Genomic DNA, 22,140 nt, shown 5'->3' with positions numbered 1-22,140 from the left:
CATAAGTACAAGGTTATTATGTAAACACTATTAACACCCTTTTCATGAAATGGGCTGCCAGCTACCAAACAGAAGGTGTTACAGTCTATTTTTCTGGCAATTTTCATTTACCAAGTGATGAAAAATAGCACTATGATAAAATGCAGTGATTTCCAAACTATAGTTCTACAAATATGCCTCAACTTCTGACAGTAAGAGGAGAGAAGGCCAAAGAAAGAATCTGAGTTCAGGTGCTCTAAGACTGATATCAACCAGTTTAGGTTTTATGTGTAGAGTATATGGATTCCATTTAAGATTTCTCCACAGTGGGGGGAAAAAACAGATCTGCAGCGTAAAAGCGTTAAAAAAAAAAAAGTCTGAAAACCACTGATGAAGCATTTTGGAATCTGAATACCTCTCTCCTACTTCTGTGGTTCCCTTTTCTTATCTGTCTTGGGAATAATGCTGTTTGAACATGCAGGGCAGGTACTCAGTAAAGGTAACTATTTCTATTAATCCTCCTTTAAAAGCCATGATCCTGTAACCATGGTCCTTCTATACTACTTCTCTCCCTAGCAGGTCTTTGGCATAAAAACGCTTAAGGCTTTTATAGTTGCTCCTATATTTCATCTTTCCCTGGGTCAGTTTATTATTCATCCTCACTCAATGGGGTTATTCTTTTGTTACCTGGTCCAAGATTACTCAGTCACAGGAGAACGGTAGGGGAAAAAAAGAAAAATGCACTTTTAAGAAAAATCTGAAGTCTAATCAGGTTTGATTCTTTCTAGGGTTCAACCCAAAACCCGTATGACAAATCTTCTCTTTTTAGGCCCTTTCTACCTAGAAAAACACCCTTTAATGTCTATTCTCCTCTCCAAAGTCTGTTTTATAACAATGATCCATATAAGTACACCTTCCAAATTGCTATCTATAGATCATTAACCTGTATTAAATAAACCTGATTATACCTCTTTTTTTATTATACCTCTTCTAAAAAAAAAAAATACCCCCCTATTCTGATTTCTGCCTCTCCCTACATTACCCCAGTTACCAATTCATAAGAAATCTGTATTTTAAAAAAACTTTCAACACCGAAAAGCCCAGGACCAGATGGATTCACAGTAAATTCTACTGAAGGTTTACAGAAGAATTAATGCCAATCATTCTCAAACTATGCCGAAAAAAATAAAAGAAGAGGGAACTCTTCTCTTCCTAATTCATTCTATGAGGCCAGTATTACCCTGATATGACAGCCAAACAAATATTACAAGAAAAGAAAACCAAACATATATATAAATGCAAAAATCCTCAACCAAATACCAGCAAACCAAATCTAGCAGCATATAAAAAGAATTATACTTAACAAAACCAAACATCCTTTATGATAAACATTCAATAAACTAAGACAGAAGGGAACTTTCTCAACCTGATAAGGGGCATCTATGAAAAACCAATAGTTAACATTTTACTTAATGATGAAAGACTGAAAGCTTTCACCTTAAAATCAGGAACAAGATAAGGATATCCATTCTCTCCATATTCATTCAACATTGTACTTGAGGTTCTGGCCAGGGCAATTAGGTAAGAAAAAAATAAAAGGCACCTAAATTGGAAAGGAAAAAACAAAACTATCTCCATTTGAAGGTGACATAATCTTATAAAGAGAAAAGCTTAAGTAAGCCTAAAATTCTAAAATAAGAATTCTAAATAAGAAACTATTAGAGCTAATAAACAAGCTCAGCGAAGTTGCAGAATATAATCGATGCAGAAAAAAAATGAGTCCTATTTCTATACAATAGCAATGACTAATATGAAAATGAAATTAAGAAAACATTTTCCTGGATGGCTCAGTCAGTTAAGCACCCGACTCTTGATCTGGGCTCAGGTCTTTATCTCAGGGTCTTGATCTCAGGGTCATGAGATCGAGCCCCACATCAGGCTCCACACTGGGCATGGCACCTGCTTAAGATTCTCTCTCTCTCCCTCTGCCAATCCCACTTGCTTTCTCTCTGAAGAAGAAAAAAGAAAAGAAAAGAAAAGAAAAGAAAAGAAAAGAAAAGAAAAGAAAAGAAAAGAAAAGAAAAGAAAAGAAAAGAAAGAAAAGAAAAGAAAAGAAAGAAAAAACAATTCCATTTACAATAGCATAAAAATAATAAAAGACTTAGAAATAAGTTTAACAAAGTAAGTTTGCAAACCGTACACTCTGAAAACTACAAAACACTGTTGAAAGAAATTTAAGTTCTAAACAAATGGAAAGATGTCCCAAGTTGATAGACTGTAAGACTTAATATTGTCAAGATGGCAATATTCCCCCAAAGTGATCTACAGAATCAATGCAATCCCTATCAATATTCCAACTGTCTCTTTTGCAAAAATGGACAGGCAGTTCCTAAAATTCATGGAAAAATGCAAGGTATAGCATTTTCTTCTCTATAGTTGTATGGCCATAAAGGGAGGAAGGGAGGAAGGAAGGGAGGAAGGAAGGAAGGAAGGAAGGAAGGAAGGAAGGAAGGGAGGGAGGGAGGAAGGACCACTCATACTTCCCAATCTCAAAGTTTACTACAAAGCTATCACAATTAAGATAGTTTAGTAATGGCTTAAGGATAGGCATATCAATAGAATAAAAATAACTATCTAGAAATAAATTTATGGTCAATTGATTTTGAACAGCAATACCAAAACAAATGAACAAAGAACAGTTTTTTCAACAAATGTTACTGGGACAAGCAGGTATCTACATGCAAAGGAATGAATGAATCTGGAGCCATACTCATATCATATATAAAAATTAATTAAAGGGGCACCTAGGTGGCTCAGTGGTTCAGTGTCTGCCTTCAGCTCAGGGCATGATCCCAGGGTCCTGGGTCCTGGGTTCCCTGCAGAGAGCCTGCTTCTCCTTCTGCCTATGTCTTAGCCTCTCTCTCTCTGTCTCTCTCATGAATAAATAAAATGTTTAAAAAAAATTAAAATTAACTCAAAATGAATCACAGACTCTAATGTAAGAGATAAACTCTTAAAAGGAATCACAGCTGTACGAAAACTTTATGGCCTTATTTTAAGCAATGGTTTCTTAGATATGACACCAAAAGCACAAACAACCAAAAAAAAATTAGTTTTCATCAAAATTTAAGATCTTCATACTTCAAAGAGATCAAGCTGCACATCAGGCTCCTTGCTCAGCAGGGAGCCTACTTCTACCTCACCCTCTATCTTGTGCTTTCTCTGTCAAACAAATACATAAAATCTTTTAAAAAAAAAAAAAGTGTTGGGAGAGGATTTGGAAAATAAGAACCCTCTTAAAATTGCCAGTGGGAATGTAAAATGCTGCAGCCTCTGTGAAAAACAATTTGGCAGCTCCTCAAAAAGTTAAGCATATGATAAATATGAACCAGTAATTCTACTCCTAGGAATATACCCAAGCGAACTGAAAACATTCACAAAAAATTTATACATGTATGTCCTTGGCAGTATTAATCGTAATAGGCAAAAAAGTGAAAACAATGCAAATGTCCATGAACTATGAATGGATACCCAAAATGTGGTATTCCCTTCACATGGAATATTTTTCAGTCATAAAAAAGAATGAAATACTATTACTTGAGATGAATCTTGAAAGCATGCTAAGTAAAAGAAGCCATAGACAAATAGCTACATATTACATGATTCCATTTACATGAAATATCCAGAACTGACAAATTCATAGAGACAGAAAGTAAATTAGTAATTGTCACAGGATGGAGGGGGAAAAATTGGGAATAACTGCTAATAAGTACAGGGTTTCTTTCTGGGGTGATGGAAATGTTCTGGAATTGTGATGGCTAAACTATAAGGTGACTATCCAAAGAAAAATCACCGAATTGGACACTAAAAAAGGATGAATCTCATGTTATGTGAATTATAGTTTAATAAAAAAAAATTAATCTTGGAATGCACGGGTAGGTCAGTGGTTGAGTGTTTGCCTTTGGCTCAGGTCATGATCCTGGGGTCCTGGATTCGAGTCCCACATTGGGCTCCCCACAGGCAACCTGCTTCTCCCTCTGTCTAGGTCTCTCCCTCTGTGTGTCTCTAATGAATAAATTAATAATCTTTAAAAAAAAATACTTTTTTTTAAACATTTAAAGAACAGTGTTGTGCCATTCTAGCCCCCAGGCCCCTGTGGTAAACACAAGTGTATTTTAGCAAAGAAACCATCCATATGAAGATACATTTACAGAAAAAATTCTGCAAAATCTGGCTAGGCCACCCCTCTCCATGTGTCTCTCCATTCACAGTCGTATAAAAACTAAGTTCTGATTATTGTTTTTAGTGATGAACAGGAAATATGTTACAGTCTGAAATCATCCCTTGTTCCACCTTATCTCAGTGAATAAGTTGCCAAAGCCAGAAACCTGGAAGTCATTCTAGATTCCTTCTCTCTCTCATCCTTCACATCCAATCAGCAAAATCCTACCCATTTTTGCTCTTAACCACTAAATATTTTTTCTCATTCAGTACCCTCTTCTTTACCGCTACTTGACTACTCTGTCATCTCTCCCCTACACCATTTCTAGTTCTGTTTTCCTTACATCTAACCTACGCGCTACTATCAGGAAGCTAGTTAGTTAAACCAAAAATCTAGTAACACTGAAATTCTTCGAATGCTCTCCAGCACCTACATCAACTGGAATCTACTTACGTCTCCAGCAAGCATCTCTGCACATCATTCCCTGAGCCCACTTTGTATTCTAGAAAAACAGTTCCGAGTTCCACGCACACACAATGCTCTTTATGTCCCCTCTGCTTAAGCTATTCTGTTTTCCTAAATACTCAAGAAAATGTAATCTCTCCCACTCCTCAATTTCCCTAGCACTTTTTGCGTACACTCTGGTAAGCAATTAATCAGTTTCTACTTTGTACTGTTTTTTTTTTTTTTTTTGTCTCCTCTCCCTTAACAGACAGCATGATACTAGGAGCCCAAACTCAGTTCATTTAGGTTCTCCAGAGAATTGTCATACACACACACACACACACAATCACTAGACACACTTGGTTGAACAACAGAATACCATGACAACAGTCCTTTTTAATTTAGGTAACAACAACAACAAAAAAAATCATAACAGCCCCAATATTTTAAAAGACTTTTTAGATTTTTAATGCAAGTAGTTTAAAACACAAGATATAAATGGCCCTACCTACACATGTCAACAAAGACACCAAAAACACTCAGGAGAGAAAAATCCATGCAACCTGTTATAAACTGACCTTAAAAAAAAAAAAAACTAAAAACACTTTGAGCACTGGGAGCTCAGTATCTCCAGATTTTGCATCAGCACGACCTTTTACCTGAACATAGAGAAAGAAGCGAGGAACAATCTCACTTAGGTAAAGTATCTCAAAAGGGCACTCCTGAGTAGAAGAAAATGCAGAATTACAATCCCAAGTCCCCGTGCACGCTTAGACGGAACGAGCAGTCCCATCACTCAAAGGAATGCATTTCAGAGGATCAGTCCTTTCAAGTTTCCCACACTTGGGAGAACCACGTGCCACTGACCCCCAAGCCAACTGAGTAGCAGGACCGCAGAGCCCATTCGCTGTAGGAATCCGAACGCGCCTAACACACCCTTGCAAAATCCCGCTGAGGCAAATTCTGTCCTCACCTTCCGGATCTCCAGGTCCCCCTGTACCACACACACCAAACACCATCCACGCGGCCCAGGAACCTGGCTCCTGCCTGGGACACGGGCCGGCGCCCCTCGGCGGGGGGCGACTCGCTTCAGCACCTGTGCCCACCACAGCCCGGACCGCACCGCCAAAGTCGGCGGCTTCCTCCCCCAGGAGGCGCCTGCGACCCGGGGCCGAGGAGCCCGACCGCGCCTGAACTCACCCTGCGCAGCTCCTCCAAAGCCAGCCCCACGTACGACTGAGGGGCAGTCCTGGGCCCCTCCATGGCGCCAAGGCTGCCCCAACCCAAGTGGCCGCGGCCGGGGCCTGGCGGAGCCCCAGCAAGCGGCAGCCAACACACCGCGTTCGGTCCGGAACCCAAACCTGCACCCGGCAACGGAGCGGACCACTGCGGCGCCGGCTGCGGGGGGGCTGCGGGAGGATCGGCGCCGACAGCCCTCAGGGGGCCAATGCTGCCCCCCAGGGAGCCTGCCCCTCGTTGTGCTCGAGGTCCTGAAGATCCGAAGGTCCAATCCCGCCCCTCGCGAGCCCGCGACCTGCCCTCTCCTCACCGCCCGTCACCCCTCAATTTGGTTGCGGCCCGGCCGCGGCGGGGAGGCGGGGACGCGGGGACGCGGTAAGTCTCCCCTCCCTCTTCGCGCGACGTGTCCTTGCCTCGCGTTCTTAAAGGGGCCGGCGCGCCCCTGGGCCAAGCCAAGCACTTTGGAGGTGGAGGGGCTTGAGCCCGAGACGCTGGAATTGTGCCTCGAGCCGTGCGCTGTGGGGTGGGCCACACAGCCCGGGGGAGTAGGGCCCCGGCACAGGGCCGTGGCCGACGCAGCGGCGTGGCTTCTCCCGGAGGCCGCCAGGCGTGCAGCCCCGCGGGGGAGCCTGGCGCGGCCTCTCGACCCAAGGGCGGCCGCCGGGCCGAGCGCCCACCCCCAGCGCTCGCGTCTCGCAGCCTGCCCGAGACCCTGTCTGCACCCGCCCTGAAGCCCTGGCTGCTTCTGCGTCTCGTACCCCTGGGGACGCTGTCGGCCCACGGAACTGGCCGCCGCCTTCATTCCCGTCAAAAAAAGGCCTGCAGGGCCCGTGCCCCTGCGTCCTGCCAACCGCGTCCGGACTTTGGACTTTGGACAGGAAGGCGTCGCGGGTCAGCTGTGGTCTGGGCAATGTTTAACCTCTCCCACGCAGGAGAGCACCCACCCGGTCCCCTCGGCTTCCAGGGCGTTACTCACACCTGCACTACCTGGGCGCTTGCTAGGCCCCCCTGGCTTAATTCCAGGAGCTCCTAGTTACCCACACGGTAGAGCAAGCCCCTCCGGATTCTGGCTGAGCGCCTGGTGTTCTCCCCTGCGAAGGGGAGCTAAAAGTAGCATCCTGCGGTCTAAATTTAGGACCCTATTTTTAGGGTCTATTTTTTGAATAGAGTACGGAGGGCTGGGTTTGTGCGTGGGAGACCTTCAGCTGACAGAGGTGTAAAGGTTAACCCCTAAGTCGGCCTTGCCAGCAATAATAATCCTCCACCAACTCGGCCTCCTACAAGCCCTTAGCAAAGCGACACGAAAAGAAGCAGCAGATGCTTCTTCCTAAACAAATCACCCAAGAGAAATTAATAGTTGGACAAAATCTTAAGTCCATAGGAGATTTCTCTGATGTAAGCTGGCAGCAACAGAACAATTGTGCCAAAAAGAATTTAAAAAAAAAAAAAAAAAAAGCCCAAGTTCACAGCAAGTGATTTTCAGGACCAAAATGGGGCCTAGTTGTTTGGAATTCAAAGGGCTCTCATTTGCCACATCAGCCTGAGGAGTTTCAGGAACTATCAGTATCAGAACGCAGCAGAAATTGCTTAATAATTCTCCATTTTTAAGGTATTACACAACCTTCTGATATGTTGGATAGTGTTTTGAAATTAAATTATGTGAATAGCCTATTAAGGTCAAAACAGAAGCATAACCAAAATTTTATGTTTAAAATTTCAGAGAATCTTAGAACAATGTACGTATCAATTAGAGCATTGATAAAAAAAAATTCTTAATGTCTGAACATTTCCAGAAAACTCTAGAAACATTTTCAGCTCTCAGAACTTATTTATAACCTAAAACATTTTTTAAATCCTTTTGCCCACCCTAAGGCAGGTACAGTGCCATTTTCCAATTTTTCAATAATCACCATTCCAAATACTAAAAACATAAATTAGGGACAAAAGAATAAATGAAATTGTTTAAAAATCTAAAAGATTTCCCCGTAACAAAAACACAGTAAAACTTAAACTCAGTGTCAAAGTCAAACCTAATTTCTCTTCTGTACACTTAATAGTCATATAGAAACTTACCTCTTCCTCTAGATCTTTCAATTCCATTTTTTAAAAAGTTCATGTTAAAATATCTTAACTTGTAAATAAAGTTCTACTAATCACCTCATATCCTTGAGAAAGATTTCAGATTCTAATACATCTGCACTCTTCGGTTCCACATAGACTGTGATCCTGTTTTGACACTTGTGTGGTAAAGGGGTGCTGTAGGTGGAGTTGTGACTACCAACACAGGATCCAATTTCATGGCCGTCACTCCTGATTAAATACTTTTTTTTTTCTAAAATATCATACACGTTACTACCCTCTTAAAAATCTACAATTGAAAAGAGATATCCTGAATTTGATAACTGATAAAAATTAAATTGAATGTTTTATTCTATAGTCTATTCATATAGAATACATGACTTTTACCAAGAAAAAGATATCCAAAGATTGTTCTCAAGTAGGCATGGGATTTTGCTGTCTTATGTAGACATGCTTTAAGGGAACTGGAGAATAAATGCTGTGTGTTAGTGACAGCTACTAGGAAGCATCCAAGAACACTGGAAACATGTTAACCAGTAAACCTTGTCCACAACTTAGAAACTGATTTCCCTTGTGAAAGGCCCTGTTGCAAAGCTGTAAGTACTAGTTACACCCATTTAATTAAACAGGCAATGTTATGGGTCGTAGGATCTAGTTCTTTAGAAGAAAACCAAACATACTGAGCCACACTTTCATTCTCTGTACTAGTAGTGATGTAAGAGTTGTTCTCAGAACAAACTGAATCAGGCATTACCTGTTGAACAAGAGCTGGGTAATTTCCTTTGTTTGTTCCACATATAAATGAAGCATTCTAATTAAGAGTAGATAAATGTTAGAACTCAAAGAGCTTCCTCAATTATAAAGTAGATAGAAAGTAGCATTAATTCCTATTACTTAAATAATTTTTAAAAATTATGCTGTGTACAAAATCTAGCTGAAATCACTAGCAAATAGAAACAATCACCTGAAACATTTAAGCAGAAGAAAAGGAAAAATTTTCACCTAAATTTAACAGGAAAATTGCTCAAATTTTCCATTTACTGCAGCTATTCAAACCTATATTATGGGAGCTTAGTAGATACACTAAGATTATTAGAATTCTAGGTCTGGCAGGAATTCTTTTTTTTTTTTTTTAATTTTTATTTATTGATGATAGTCACACACAGAGAGAGAGAGGCAGAGACACAGGCAGAGGGAGAAGCAGACTCCATGCACCAGGAGCCCGACGTGGGACTTGATCCCGGGTCTCCAAGATCGTGCCCTGGGCCTAAGGCAGGCACCAAACCGCTGCGCCACCCAGGGATCCCTGGCAGGAATTCTTCAGAACATTTAGTCCAAACATTATGAACTTAAAGCCCTATAAAGGCCAAGCAGGTAAAATAAATGTAGGGAAATGATGAAATCATTTCTATCCAATGCAAGCACTATTCCTTGGGCTTCTTGTTGCCGTATGAAATGGGAGACTACATATTACAGTCTTCTACTTTTTCAAAAAAAACCCAGAAATTCAGGTTTTTGTATGAACTCACTTTTTAAAATGTTAGTAACTGGTTCTTAATTTTTTAAACAATGCACAAGTCAGCTTTGACCAGCAGCATGTCATCTAATCTCAACCTCTTATAGCAGAGTTTTAAACCTGAGACTGCGCTACAGAAAGTGACTTTCTAGGGTCACAAGGTAATTTCCATAAATTGAAATTCAATATTCCCATGTCTAAAAGATTTCAATCAAAATGGTTAAAGTAGGGACCCCTGGGAGGTTCAGCCTTTGGGTTGAGCATCTGCCTTCTGCTCAGGGTATGATCCCTGAGTCCCAGGATCGAGTCCCACATCAGGCTCCCTGCATGGAGCCTGCTTCTCCCTCTGCCTGCCTATGTCTCTTCCTCTCTTTCTGTGTGTTTCTCATGAATAAATAAGTAAAATCTTAAAAAAAAAATGGTTAAAGTAAAATGTGTTTGTATTTACTGAGTCCACAAAAATAAACATACTTCATAGCCTTTATTAAATAAGCACTTTATATGAGAGGTGAATGTAGCATACTGATTAATAAATTATTATTTTTTTAATTTAGTAACTCCATAAGTACAATTTGTAGGGGAAGGGTTGACAGGGGAGGTATGTGTCAGTAGGACATACCAGTATAGAACTAATTCCATGGGTAGTTGAAAGTTTTATTATGACTTTCTATAATTATTATTAGTGCTTCTTTTCTCCTGTGATGGAGCAGATTTCTAAGTAAAGTTTTTAATCAGCGTCTTTAAGACCAAATCATATGGGGTAAATTAATCACTTCTCTGGGCTTATTTACCAGGTAATATGTAACTCTCTGAAACCTTAGCAAAGAAATAAAGTGAAGAGGAAGCCTCTGAAAGCAAACTGATATATGTTATTAAGCCCAGTTTTCACAGACTCTTGTCACCGTCATCACCATCTACCTGGTCACCCAAGCTAGAAATCTGGTAAATTATCCTCACTTTTCTATTTTCCTCTCCATGCTACATTCAATCATTAAATCCAATGAATTCTATCTACAAAAGACCCATCTAGTTTGTCCTTCCAAATACATTAACAACCACCATCAGATATTAGACCAAGGTTATAAAGGGTGGCTAGGGGCAGCCTGGGTGGCTCAGCGGTTTAGCGCCGCCTTCAGCCCAGGGTGTGATCCTGGAGACCTGGAATTGAGTCCCACGTCAGGCTCCCTGCATGGAGCCTGTTTCTCGCTCTGCCTGTCTCTGTCTCTCTCTCTGTGTGTGTCTCTCATGAATAAATAAATAAAATCTTTTTTAAAAATTAAATAAATAAATAAATAAATAAATAAATAAATAAATAAATAAATTAAAAGGTGGCTAGTGGGCCAAACTTGATCCACAGACATTCTTTCTTTTTAACCTGAATGTTTGCCACCATTCAAAATTAAGAGATTTCACACAAAATATCCAGATTTCCAACTTATCTTGAAATATCAAAAGATCTGGCAAAACCAGGCTAAAGGTAAATAGTAGCTAACATCCTTTGGATAAAGCATACACACTCCATTGGTTACAGTTCTCAACTTTACCTATGTTTCATTCATTTCATTTGAGTTTATATACCCTGATTTAGACCTTCACCATTTATTTCCTAAACTAATGCAATTAACTTCTTGACCAAACCTGCCTTTGGTCTTTACCTGTTCAATCTTCATTTGATAATGTTGGCAGATACACTTTATAAATGAAACTTTTTCATTTTATTCCCTGCTTAAAATTCTTCAATAGTGCCCCATTATCTACAAGATGGTATAACATTCAAAGCTATTCTTGACTTAATCCCTATATAATCTTCATTATCATCCTATATTCAATCAGACTGAATTGCTTATAGTTCTCCAAAAATGCCTTGATCTCTCCTACTTCTTTACCTTTAAAAATGTTCTCTCCTCAACCTAGAATGCCGACCCTTCCTTTGTCTAAGTCCTCCTCCTTCAAGGTAAGCTCAAATATGATCTCCTCTGAGACACTTTCCCAGGCCCTACTTCCCCACCATCTCTAGCTACCACGTCCAGTTGGTCTACTAGGGCATCAGTAGGCTGATCAGTCTGTTAATAGCATTCTATGGCTACTACAGCACTGTATTTTAATTACTGTTTTTTTTTTTTTAACCTATGTCCTTCAACTAGAGTAATCTCCTTAAAGCAGCTACTGTTAAATTTCATCTTAAAATATAAGAAGATAAAAGTGCTTCTTCAATTATTCATATGTTAACAGTAAATGAGAAAAGGAAAAAAAAATTGTAAAAGGCCTTCTACATAAAGTACTATATAGCTAAGTCCTTTGCAATATCTCATCTGCAATAAATGAGATAGAATTTAATAGGATTTACAATAAAGGTAGACAGATTTTGGAATTTTGGCTACAGCTTGGTCAAATTTTGAGATATTAGTTGCTTTTGTAAGATTCTCAATACACTACTTTGAGATCACAGCTATTATTCAGATACTAATAATTTGCTTAAGATCCATTTAGCTCATATTATTTCTAAGTTAATCCATTTAGCATAATTTTCCCTGATTTGAAAAAAAAGGGAATAAAACAGAAAAAATAAAACAATGCTGAAGATCAACAAAACTTAAAGGCTAAAAAAAAAAAAAAATCCTTAACAATATCCTTGCAACAAAATGTTCATGTAAGAGAAATCTTACAGTTAAGATTTTATGGAAAGAGAAATATTATGTAATGTTTGCATAGGGAGGATTCACTCAAACATCATTTTCAACTACTCCTATATTTAGAAAAATAGGCAAAATTATTGCAAAAGATTTAAAAGTTCAACTTACCCCTTTTGTAAGGATTATAATTGATGAAAATGCAGAATTCATGAAATCAAAAATGTCAATTTGAAATAAATATTTCAGAATCTGCCACTCAGAAGCATCTTCTGTCAATAAAAATAAGTTAACACTTGATGTGATATAAGTTTTGAATCTTATTTCTTTCTTAATTGCTGCATTAGAGAACAAATAATTTTTTCTTACCTTTTTTAGCAATGTAATTTTGAGAAGGCAAAACGTAATCGGGTGAAACCATTGGACTATTTGGCAGGGTATTTTCCACAGATCTGTCTATTTCTGCCTCAGTAGATCCTTTAGTATCCAGTGATATTTTTGATTTTTCACCATTATTTTTAGAAGATAGAGTTTTGAAATGTACTTCTTTATGAATTCTCATGGGTGACTCTATTTTAGAGGTCATATCTGCAAATAAAATTAGAAATGTTTGGGGGGTTTTAAGATTTCTCTATTTACTTTAAAGAGATAAAGAACATGCATGCACATTAGGGAAGGGGCAGAGGGAGAGAATCTTCAAGCAGACTCCTCACTGAGTGGGAATCCCCCACATGGGGCTCCACATGGGGCTCCATGCAGGGCTCAGTCCCACAGCCCATTAGATCATGACCTGAGCCAAAATCAAGAGTTGGACACTCAACTGAGCCATCTAGGTGCCTGGAGTTCTTTTAATACTTGCTTTGTTCTGGACTTCCCTTTTGTTTTCTAGGCAGGCCATTCTTTGAATTTTTGTGGTCATTGTGACACTTCTTTATGGAAAGAATTCACTAAAACATAAATTGCAACCTGCATTCATTCCTATTGTTAACATAATAAATTACCACACACTTAGTGACTTAAACAATATAAACATATTCTCTTAGTGCTCTGGAGATCAAAAGTCCTAAAACCAAGGTGTTGACAAGGTTGTGTTTCTTCCTTAGGCTCTAGAGGAGAATCTATTTCCTTGCCTTTTCTACCTTCCAGAGGCTACCTGCATCCCTTAACTCATGGCCCCTTCTTTCATTTTCAAAGATAGCACTACAGCATCTTCTAACCTATCCCTTGCTCTGACCCTCTTTCCTTCCACTTTTAACAAACCTTGTGATAATATTGGTCCCACTAGGATAATCTCTCCATCTCAGGATGATTAATTTAATCACATGTGCAAGGTCATTTTTGTCATGTCAAGTAACATAGTCACAGAGTCTGGGAATTAAAACATGAACATCTTTGAATGGTCATTATTCAGCCTACCACAATGTCTTTTCTTTATTCTTTTACCAAGGAAAAGTTTTTAAAACTAGATTGCCTTTTTGTCCTAAAAACTATTTTTTAGGGGCGGCTCTGGTGGCTCAGCGGTTTAGTGCCACCTTCAGCACAGGGTGTGATCCTAGAGACCCGGGATCGAGTCCTACGTCAGGCTCCCTGCATGGAGCCTGCCTCTCTCTATGCCTGTGTCTCTGCCTCTCTCTCTCTCTGTCTCTCATGAATAAATAAATAAAATCTTTAAAAAAAAAACCAACCCTATTTAAAATATATATATAACGTAGACAACAACTCCATTGTTTTCTCTTTTGTTGTTGTTATAAGCTTATAACTAAGGGTAAGACATTAAATAGTTCTCCATAGGATTCCTCTTAGATATATTTATTACCTAAGAAAGTATAATATTTAAATGCAATTGCAAAAATATATATCCCTGCCATTAAAGAAAATTGGTAAGATAGATTTTTCTTACTTTATCTGTTAGAGAACCAGAAAAGTCAAAATGATTTTATTTAAAGTATCTTAGTATGAATCCTTTTTTGTACAGAAGGATTTATTAAAAAAAAAAAAACAGTAAGACACTACTACATCATGATACTGTCACACTGGGCTTTTAACACAAGACTTGCTCTGGAGGGGCATAAAACACAAATTGATTCATAAACATAGCAATTAACAAAATAAAGCAATGAAATCAAATATATTTTAATAAGAACTCAGAATCAAGCTTCAGAAGGACTCAACATGATACTTCCATCTGGGGACTTGATACAAAAAACTTAGTTTGAACTGCCATTAGCAGGTGGCAAAAGCTACCTGCAAATGAAGCTTCAGATTAGAAAATACTGTTTTACCACCTATTGGGGATAAGTTGCAATCGGAATAATTTAATATGGTCAGTAGCTATTTCAATGATCACCTTGCCTGGATACTTTCCCATAACCACTCTGCTGGTTGCTGTAATCATGACAACCACCTATTCTATTTAATAAATAGAACAAACTGTGCCAGTTACACAAAGAAAGACAATATTAGCCACCCGGGTGGCTCAGCGGTTCAGTGCCTGTCTTCAATCCGGGGACTGATCCTGGAGACTCGGAATCAAGTCCCATGTCGGGCTTCATGCAGGGAGCCTGCTCTTCCCTCTGCTGTGTCTCTGCCTCTCTCTCTCTCTCTCTTTCTCTCTCTCTGTCTCTTAATAATAAATAAATAAAATATTTTAAAAAAAGAAAGACGATATTAAAACTTACAGCAGTTAATTTGCATGTTATGCAGTGTAGGCCACTGGATCATGCATATCTACAACACATATTTGCCAGTATGTACTATTAAATATAAAACTCATTATCACTCAGACTTTTTAAAAGATATTTTATCTATTTATATTATAAAGAGCACACACGCATGGCAGTGGGGAGTGGGAGAGGGAGGAGAGAGAAGCAGATTCCTCGCTGAGTGTGAAGCCTGACATGGGGCTCAATCCCAGGACCCTTAGATCATGACCCAAGCTGAGGTCAGATGCTTAACTGACCTAGGCACCCAGGTGCCCTCTCTCTCAAACTTGAAATGAGATTGCTCCAAAGAGGAAGAACCATCCACTACCAAAGAAACTATATTAACCATTCACAAAGAAAGATACCCATGGTCTTAGTATATTTGAAACAAATTTGAAAATGACAGGGTAGCAATCAAATGTGAGGTATTGTACTTTTCCTACCCTCTTGCAGTTTTGTTAATTTCAAAGGCAATCCTTGTTTCCGCCTTCATCCCATCTCCAGTGTATTATTATATATATCATATTATCCAGTGGATAAATGAGGAGAAATGATGAATAAGTAAAGGCTTTTTAAATCCTAAAATCGGATACATCTTTTATATCAAGCAAAAATGTTGAATGATTGAGAAGAATCCTCATTGGCTAGTAATTATAGGATGTTTTATATTTTTAAGTGTGTTCTTTACTAATTTACTAGAGTGTGTTGTATAAAACAAATATAGATAATATAAGTTCCAACTATATTCTTTACATCATATTTAAGTTATTTTAGCAATTAAGTGAAGATTGACAGTATTAAAATAACATTTTGTGTTTATGTTGGCTCAATAGAAAAGATATTTTAAGTAGAATATGAAAGTAAAAAATTTCAAGATATCCTCATTCAACTGTTAGTAAAAAATGTGCCTCCATAAGTATGCACAAGTATATGCTTATTTTCTCATTCAGACCCAATAACAACATAAGGTTGTGCTGAGAAGTCAAATTAAAATCAATAATAAATTTGTATTTTGGATTTCATTCTTACGCTATGATGTCTGGCAAAGGCAAAATTACACGTTTCCTTTAATTTGGTGATCTCATGGATTCACATATTGCTTCAATAAGTGCCATAAATTTCTGAGAAGGAACTCAAGAAATTATAAATCTTATCACTGCTTTTTTTACAGAAGTCATAAATCTGTACGGGCAGAGAAAAATCTTATATTATCCAACTGATCATATGATCATTAGGGAAAATATAAGTTTTATTTTGCATTTCAGTGTAACAAGGCTGATAGAGATTTAAATAAAATATTCCTGATTTTTCTGATTTTTTGCTACATATTAAATTTTTTAATGATTTATACCTTTACATGATAATATACCTGAGTTCAAATTAGAATGAAAATATATATGCATATCTTTTGAGAACCTTCATTTAAAAAGGATTATCTGGCATGCCTGAGGGGCTTAGTCCATTAAGCATCTGACTTTGGCTCAGGTCATGACCTTGGGATCCTAGGATCCATCCTTTAGTTGGGCTCCCTGATGAGTGGAGTCTGCTCCTCCCTCTTCCTCTGCCCCTATCCCCTGCTTGTGTTCTCTCTCTCTCTCAAATAAATAAAATCCTAAAAAATTAAATTAAATTAAAAGGATTATCCTTCCCCAAAATTAATTGAAAAAAATTATAACTTGAAACCTAGGTCAAAATTTTCCACATTTATATTGTTGCAACATATATCCATGTGCATACCATATCAAATAGCCATTTATTTTAAGATAATTCAATTTTTTTTTTTTTTTAAGATTTACTTATTCATGAGGGACACAGAAAGAGAGGCACGGAGACACAGGCAGAGGGAGAAGCAGGCTCCTCACAGGGAGCCCAGTGTGGGACTCAATTCCGGATCCTGGGATCAGGCCCTGAGCCGAAGGCAGATGCTCAGCCGCTGAGCCACCCAGGCATCCCAGATAATTCAATTTTCAAACACAGTTTAAACTGATCATTTGATTGAACTAACTAATTAGAGTTAAAGGAGAAAAAAGGTTCTAACCAGTCCTCACCTGAAGTATAGAATTCAGGTAAACTGTGGAATTTACTTCTCAGTTACTTTTTAAGACAATGATAGGAAAATATCAGTGCAGTTCTGAACAGCAGTATTAAAGATTAGCAAGAGAATTATATAGTGTCTAATTTTGCACTTTCAATTATGAATTTAACATAGCATTTTGATACTGTCACTTATTTAGCATTGTTCAAAAGGTAAAAGTCTCAAGTAAGCAAACACATATCAGCAATTTAATAATGCCACCTGTGGACATTAAAGTTAAAAATGAGCAAATGAGGGGTGCCTGGTGGCTCAGTTGGCTAAGGATCTGATTCTTGGTTTCAGCTCAGGTCTTCATCTCGGAGTTGTGGGATCAAGTGTGGAGGTGGACCCTGTGCTCAGTGCAGTCTGCAGCAGATTATCTCCTTCTCTCTCATTCTCTGGTCTCCGTTCTACTCATGCGTGCTCTCTTTCTCTCTCTCTCTAAAATAAATAAATAAAATCTCAAAAACAAAATCTTAAAAAAAAAAAGGAGCAATCAACTCAAGAGTCTAAATACAATGAGACTATTGTAAACACAGGACTCAATAGTGATCTACAACATTGTTTAATGGCATTAGGGAAAAAATTTAATTCTATTATTAATTACACTTAAACATTTATGTAGCTAAACTCTTTTTAAAATATTGTTTTAACTGGGGGTTTCTGGGTGGCTCAGTCAGTTAACCATCTGCCTTCAGCTCAGGTCATGATCCCAGGGTCCTGGGATAGAGCCCATGTCAGGCTTCACACTCAGCAGGGTGCTGCTTCTCCTTCTCTCCCTTTGTCCTGTCCCCCCATCTCATGCTCTGTCTCTCTCTCAGTATCAAATAAATAAATAAAATCTTTCAAAACATAAAATAAAATAGTGTTTTAACTGCATTTAAAATAAATACGTCTGGGGATGCCGGGTTGCTCAGCAGTTGAGCATCTGCCTTTGGCTAAAAGCATGATCCTGGAGTCCCAGGACTGAGTCCCACATCAGGCTTCCTGCATGGAGCCTGCTTCTCTCTCTGCCTATGTCGCTACCTCTCTCTCTCTGTGTCTCTCATGAATAAATAAACTCTTTTTAAATAAATAAATAATAAAATAAATACATTTGTTAAGAAAAATGGATACTTCCTATAGCATTTCTATAATTAATTAACTAATTAAATTAATTTCAGGGTATTATTTTCACATGACTTAAACCTGAGCTTTAAGATTTACATGAGATACAGATATGCCTTTCTTATAATTGTTTATAATAAACAGAATTTTAAGTCAAATAAAATAATGAAGAACTTTTCATATTTAACTGTACTTGGGAAACTCATTATTTAAATAAGTTCAATTGGAGTATTTTGTAAAATAGTTACTAATATTATAATATAAATAATTGTTCCCTAATTTATCTGTTTTGTAAAGACTTATGTCAGTATATTATTGTTTCTGTAAATCTGGTTATCTCAGGTCTCAGCCTTTCATAAGTATTGATTTAAGATCAGTAATTCATTTTTTATGCATTCTTTCTGATTAAGGCAAATTTTCATTTGGTATTTCCTAAAAGAGTTGTTGAAATTATCTGAAAATTTTGGCTGTTGTACCTATTTCTCCAATAGCCAAAAAATAGGGCCTGTGGCTTTATCTGAATTCCTTTTAGTATTCCTTTTTAAAAACAAATTTTACATGACCCCAGGTTATTTTCCATTTAATTAATATCATAATATTTTGGAATAATCTACTTTGTGTATATAGAATGGCATTATCTTTTTTTAGAAACTTAAAGGAATTTCCAAATGTTTTCATGAAAGTCCCTCAAAACTAGTTATAATTCCATAAATGCCTTATTCTCATTTGATTGTTCTCCAAGTTTTCTTTTTTTTTTAAAAGATTTTATTTATTTATTTGACAGAGAGAGAGAGTCAGAGAACACAAACAGGGGGTTGTCAGAGGGAGAAGAAGCAGGCTCCCCACTGAGCAGGGAGATCAATGTGATGTGGGACTCTATCCCAGGACCCTGAAATCATGACCTGAACTGAAGGCAGACACCCAACTAACTGAGCCACTTAGGGGCCCCCTCTCCAAGTTTTCATATTTAGAAATTTTCTTAGCATCACTCTATGAAATAATAAATTCTACTAAATAAATTCTACTAATAATAAATATCAAGTGATATTCAGGATGCCCTTGAGTTTCTATACATATGCTCTAAAATATTTTCATATATCTATATTTTGAGTCTTCTCTATTTCTAGATCTGTTATTGTTTTGCTTTATTTTAGTCTCAGTTATTTACTACTTTTATCTGCTTTTTTGCAAATATCCCTTTAGGATCTAACACATGTAGGACAAAATAATTTCCTCTTTAGCCTTTGATAATCTAGGACTTTAATATTTTTAGTCATTCAAAAGCATCACACCTACACCTTCCTCCTTTAGATAAGGGTGAGAATCTAAGTCTATGTTCTGGTTAAGGATATTAATTAAGTAAAGAGCTCACATTTTGGAGACTTAAGAAATGGTATATAGTTCTTCTGGAAATTCAAGCAAATCAGCCTTTTCTGACGGAAATAAATGTGTTTGCATCTGAGTTTGCAACATTGTTGATCTCTTCTAATGAAAGGCTCTCTGTCATTCTAGGGTTCAATTGTTCCTGTATTATTGGCCAGTATTTGCAGAGTTTCTAATCTGTCCATCAGAGAGACATCAGAATAGGGATGTGGGAAAGTCATGTTATATAATTCTTTACTTAAAATCCACATGGGGATGCCCAGGTGGCTCAGCAGTTGGGCGCCTGCCTTTGGCTCCGGGTGTGATCCTGGAGACCTGGGATCGAGTCCCGCGTCAGGCTCCCTGCATGGAGCCTGCTTCTCTCTGCCTATGTCTCTGCCTCTGTGTGTGTGTGTGTCTTTCATGAATAAATAAATAAAATATTAAAAAAATAAAATAAAATAAAATCCACTTGTTTTTAATCGTAGGAATTACTAGACACCTAGACATCTAGATCTAGTAGTATCTTCTGATACTCTGCCCTCTTCATTGCCTACTGTTAAGCTCCCAGTATTGAGAGAAAACTAATCAAATATAGTTATATTGGGAAGGTGTTAATGAGCTAAAAAGTTAATGTAAATGAGCAGAAAGAAATCCTCATTTACCAAAAAAGAAAGTCAATGCACATCATCTAATATAGATTAATCAAAGCAGGACAGTATATAGGTTTTATTTAGAAAATAGACATAAATACTAAAGAAATTTACTTAAAAAAAAAAGAAAGAAATTACTGTCCCTAGGACAGAGGTGAGAGTAGAAATGGACAGAGGGAACAGAAACTACTTTTGTTTAAAAAGGAAAAAAAAAAGCCTTAGTACTATTTATATTTTTAAACCTATTTACTATACTGTTTTGGAAAAAAAATAAGAATTTATTGTAAAATACCTTAAGATCTTCTTGGAACATATATGTATCTCCAATCATTCTTTCTCCCTTGGTATTTCATAATATTAAGATCTAAGTCCCACAGTAAACCAAAAAATATTAAAAGGATAATTGATAATGTTGTTGATTATTGAATATTTTGAGAAACATGGATTTCTGGACTTTTTTTTATCCAATTTGTACTTATAAGAATTAATTATATTTTAAAAACAAATTGTATTATAAATATTTTATACCAACCTGACGGTATCTGCCTTTCAACATTATAAGTTTCATATTACCTGTGTGATAATTTTCAGCTGAAAATTCTTCTGTTTCATCATTTTCAATTACATTCTCTTCATCCTGTATCTGTTTAGAAAATGGCAATTCTGTCTCCTTTGAAATGTCCTGGAAGTTCCAGGGGTTGTCAAAATTATATAGGAACTTTTTAAAATATGGTAAGGTATCAAAATCATCTGTTTTCTCTAAGACTTTTTCTGTGTCTACTTGATCTTCAGTTTCCATACTTTTTATTGTTTTTATTTCTTGTTCTGTATCAGGGTCAAATTTACTTGTTGGAGGATGTTCGTGTTTATCTCCTCCACCTCCTTCTTCACTTTTTCCATCATCTGATACAATTTTATGTTCATTGGTGTATACAAAGCCTAGCATACCAAAACCAAAATCAAACCAACTTGGCCTGAGAATTGAGGTATCATTGGCAATTATGTCTTCTTTTTCTGTTAATATTTCTGTGCATGGAACTGTGGGTTCTTCCTCAGATGATATAGAATCAAGAACGTCTTGTAGTGGTGGATTGCTTTCTTTAGGCAATAATTCAAGCCCTCTATTCTCATCTCCAAAACCTAAATAACTTTTAAAACTACCCCCAAACCAGCCAGTGGCTTGAGGACTGATAATGTTCTCTGATTCAGAATCTAGTTCAGATTGTTTCTTTGGCAATGAATAGAATTCCAGTTCAGGTTCTTGCTTTTGTTCTGTTTGGTGTTTATCATTATTTAATTCCTCCAGGTCATTCCCATCTTCTCCTGCCATTTTTCTACTTTGAAATGAACTTTCTTCTAGAGGTTCAATAACTGATTCAAAAGTCTTTCCTTCAGCTTGTTCCCTTCCAAATCCAAACCATCCTTTCACTTCAGACACAGTTGAGGATGGCAGGATATGATCCACTTCTGGAACAGAATCTTCTTCCATACTTCCAGCTTCTACTCCTTCCCACTCTTTTGATTCAGTAGTACTTCTGATATCTTCAGGAGCCTCTGATGCTGGAAATTGATCTTCAAACCAAGCACTTTCAGAAGGTGAATAAAATCCAGATTCTGTCTGAAAATCACTTTCATATACACTAGATTTTTGGTCCTTATCTTCTTCATATGGATGTATATTTTTGCCATCATCATTGCTTAATTCACTGTCTTCATTTTCAAATGAATAACTTACTCCAAGAAGACAAAGAAAATCAGATTCCTATAAGAAAAAAATTGATTCTAAATATACTAAATATACTAAAATTCCTTGTTTCTGCCTAAATCATTTAAAACAGATGACTCTGATTTTCCCAAGACCATACAACTAGCTTAACAGCACAACAAAAACTAAAACCAGAACTCCTAATCTCCAATATTTATATCACAACTGACTCAGGGTCAATGATATAAATCTAAGTGAAAATTCAAGCTTTGAGTATATCCTGAAAATAAACTCTTGATGAAAAGGCATACACATTCACAAAATCTTGCTTCTTTTAAGAGTGCATTAAACAGACACATGCAGCTGTTTGGTGAATTGAGAGAGGGGCATTTCACAGCACATGGAGACAGCTCAGACAGCCCAGAGAC

The 22,140-nt window shown here is 37.4% G+C and overlaps 1 protein-coding gene across 6 annotated transcripts in view; it reads right to left on the bottom strand.

The window, feature by feature from the left end:
* The window catches only part of MIA2 (MIA SH3 domain ER export factor 2), an 89,515-nt gene that overhangs the window by 59,338 nt on the left and 8,037 nt on the right, over positions 1–22,140 (bottom strand). For all 6 annotated transcript variants that reach the window (XM_026019006.2, XM_072761470.1, XM_072761471.1 and 3 more), the window contains 3 exons: positions 20,581–21,769; positions 12,479–12,697; positions 12,281–12,381 (listed from right to left, as the gene is read on the bottom strand). In XM_026019006.2, coding sequence (XP_025874791.2) covers positions 12,281–12,381; positions 12,479–12,697; positions 20,581–21,769 — 1,509 coding nt within the window. The remainder of the gene's footprint in view (positions 1–12,280; positions 12,382–12,478; positions 12,698–20,580; positions 21,770–22,140) is intronic.

Source organism: Vulpes vulpes, chromosome 6, assembly GCF_048418805.1.
Source record: "Vulpes vulpes isolate BD-2025 chromosome 6, VulVul3, whole genome shotgun sequence".
In the NCBI taxonomy this organism is placed as follows: Eukaryota; Metazoa; Chordata; class Mammalia; order Carnivora; family Canidae; genus Vulpes; species Vulpes vulpes.
The sequence above is the reverse complement of the archived record's forward strand: the minus strand, read 5'-3'. Positions and strand labels throughout refer to the sequence as shown.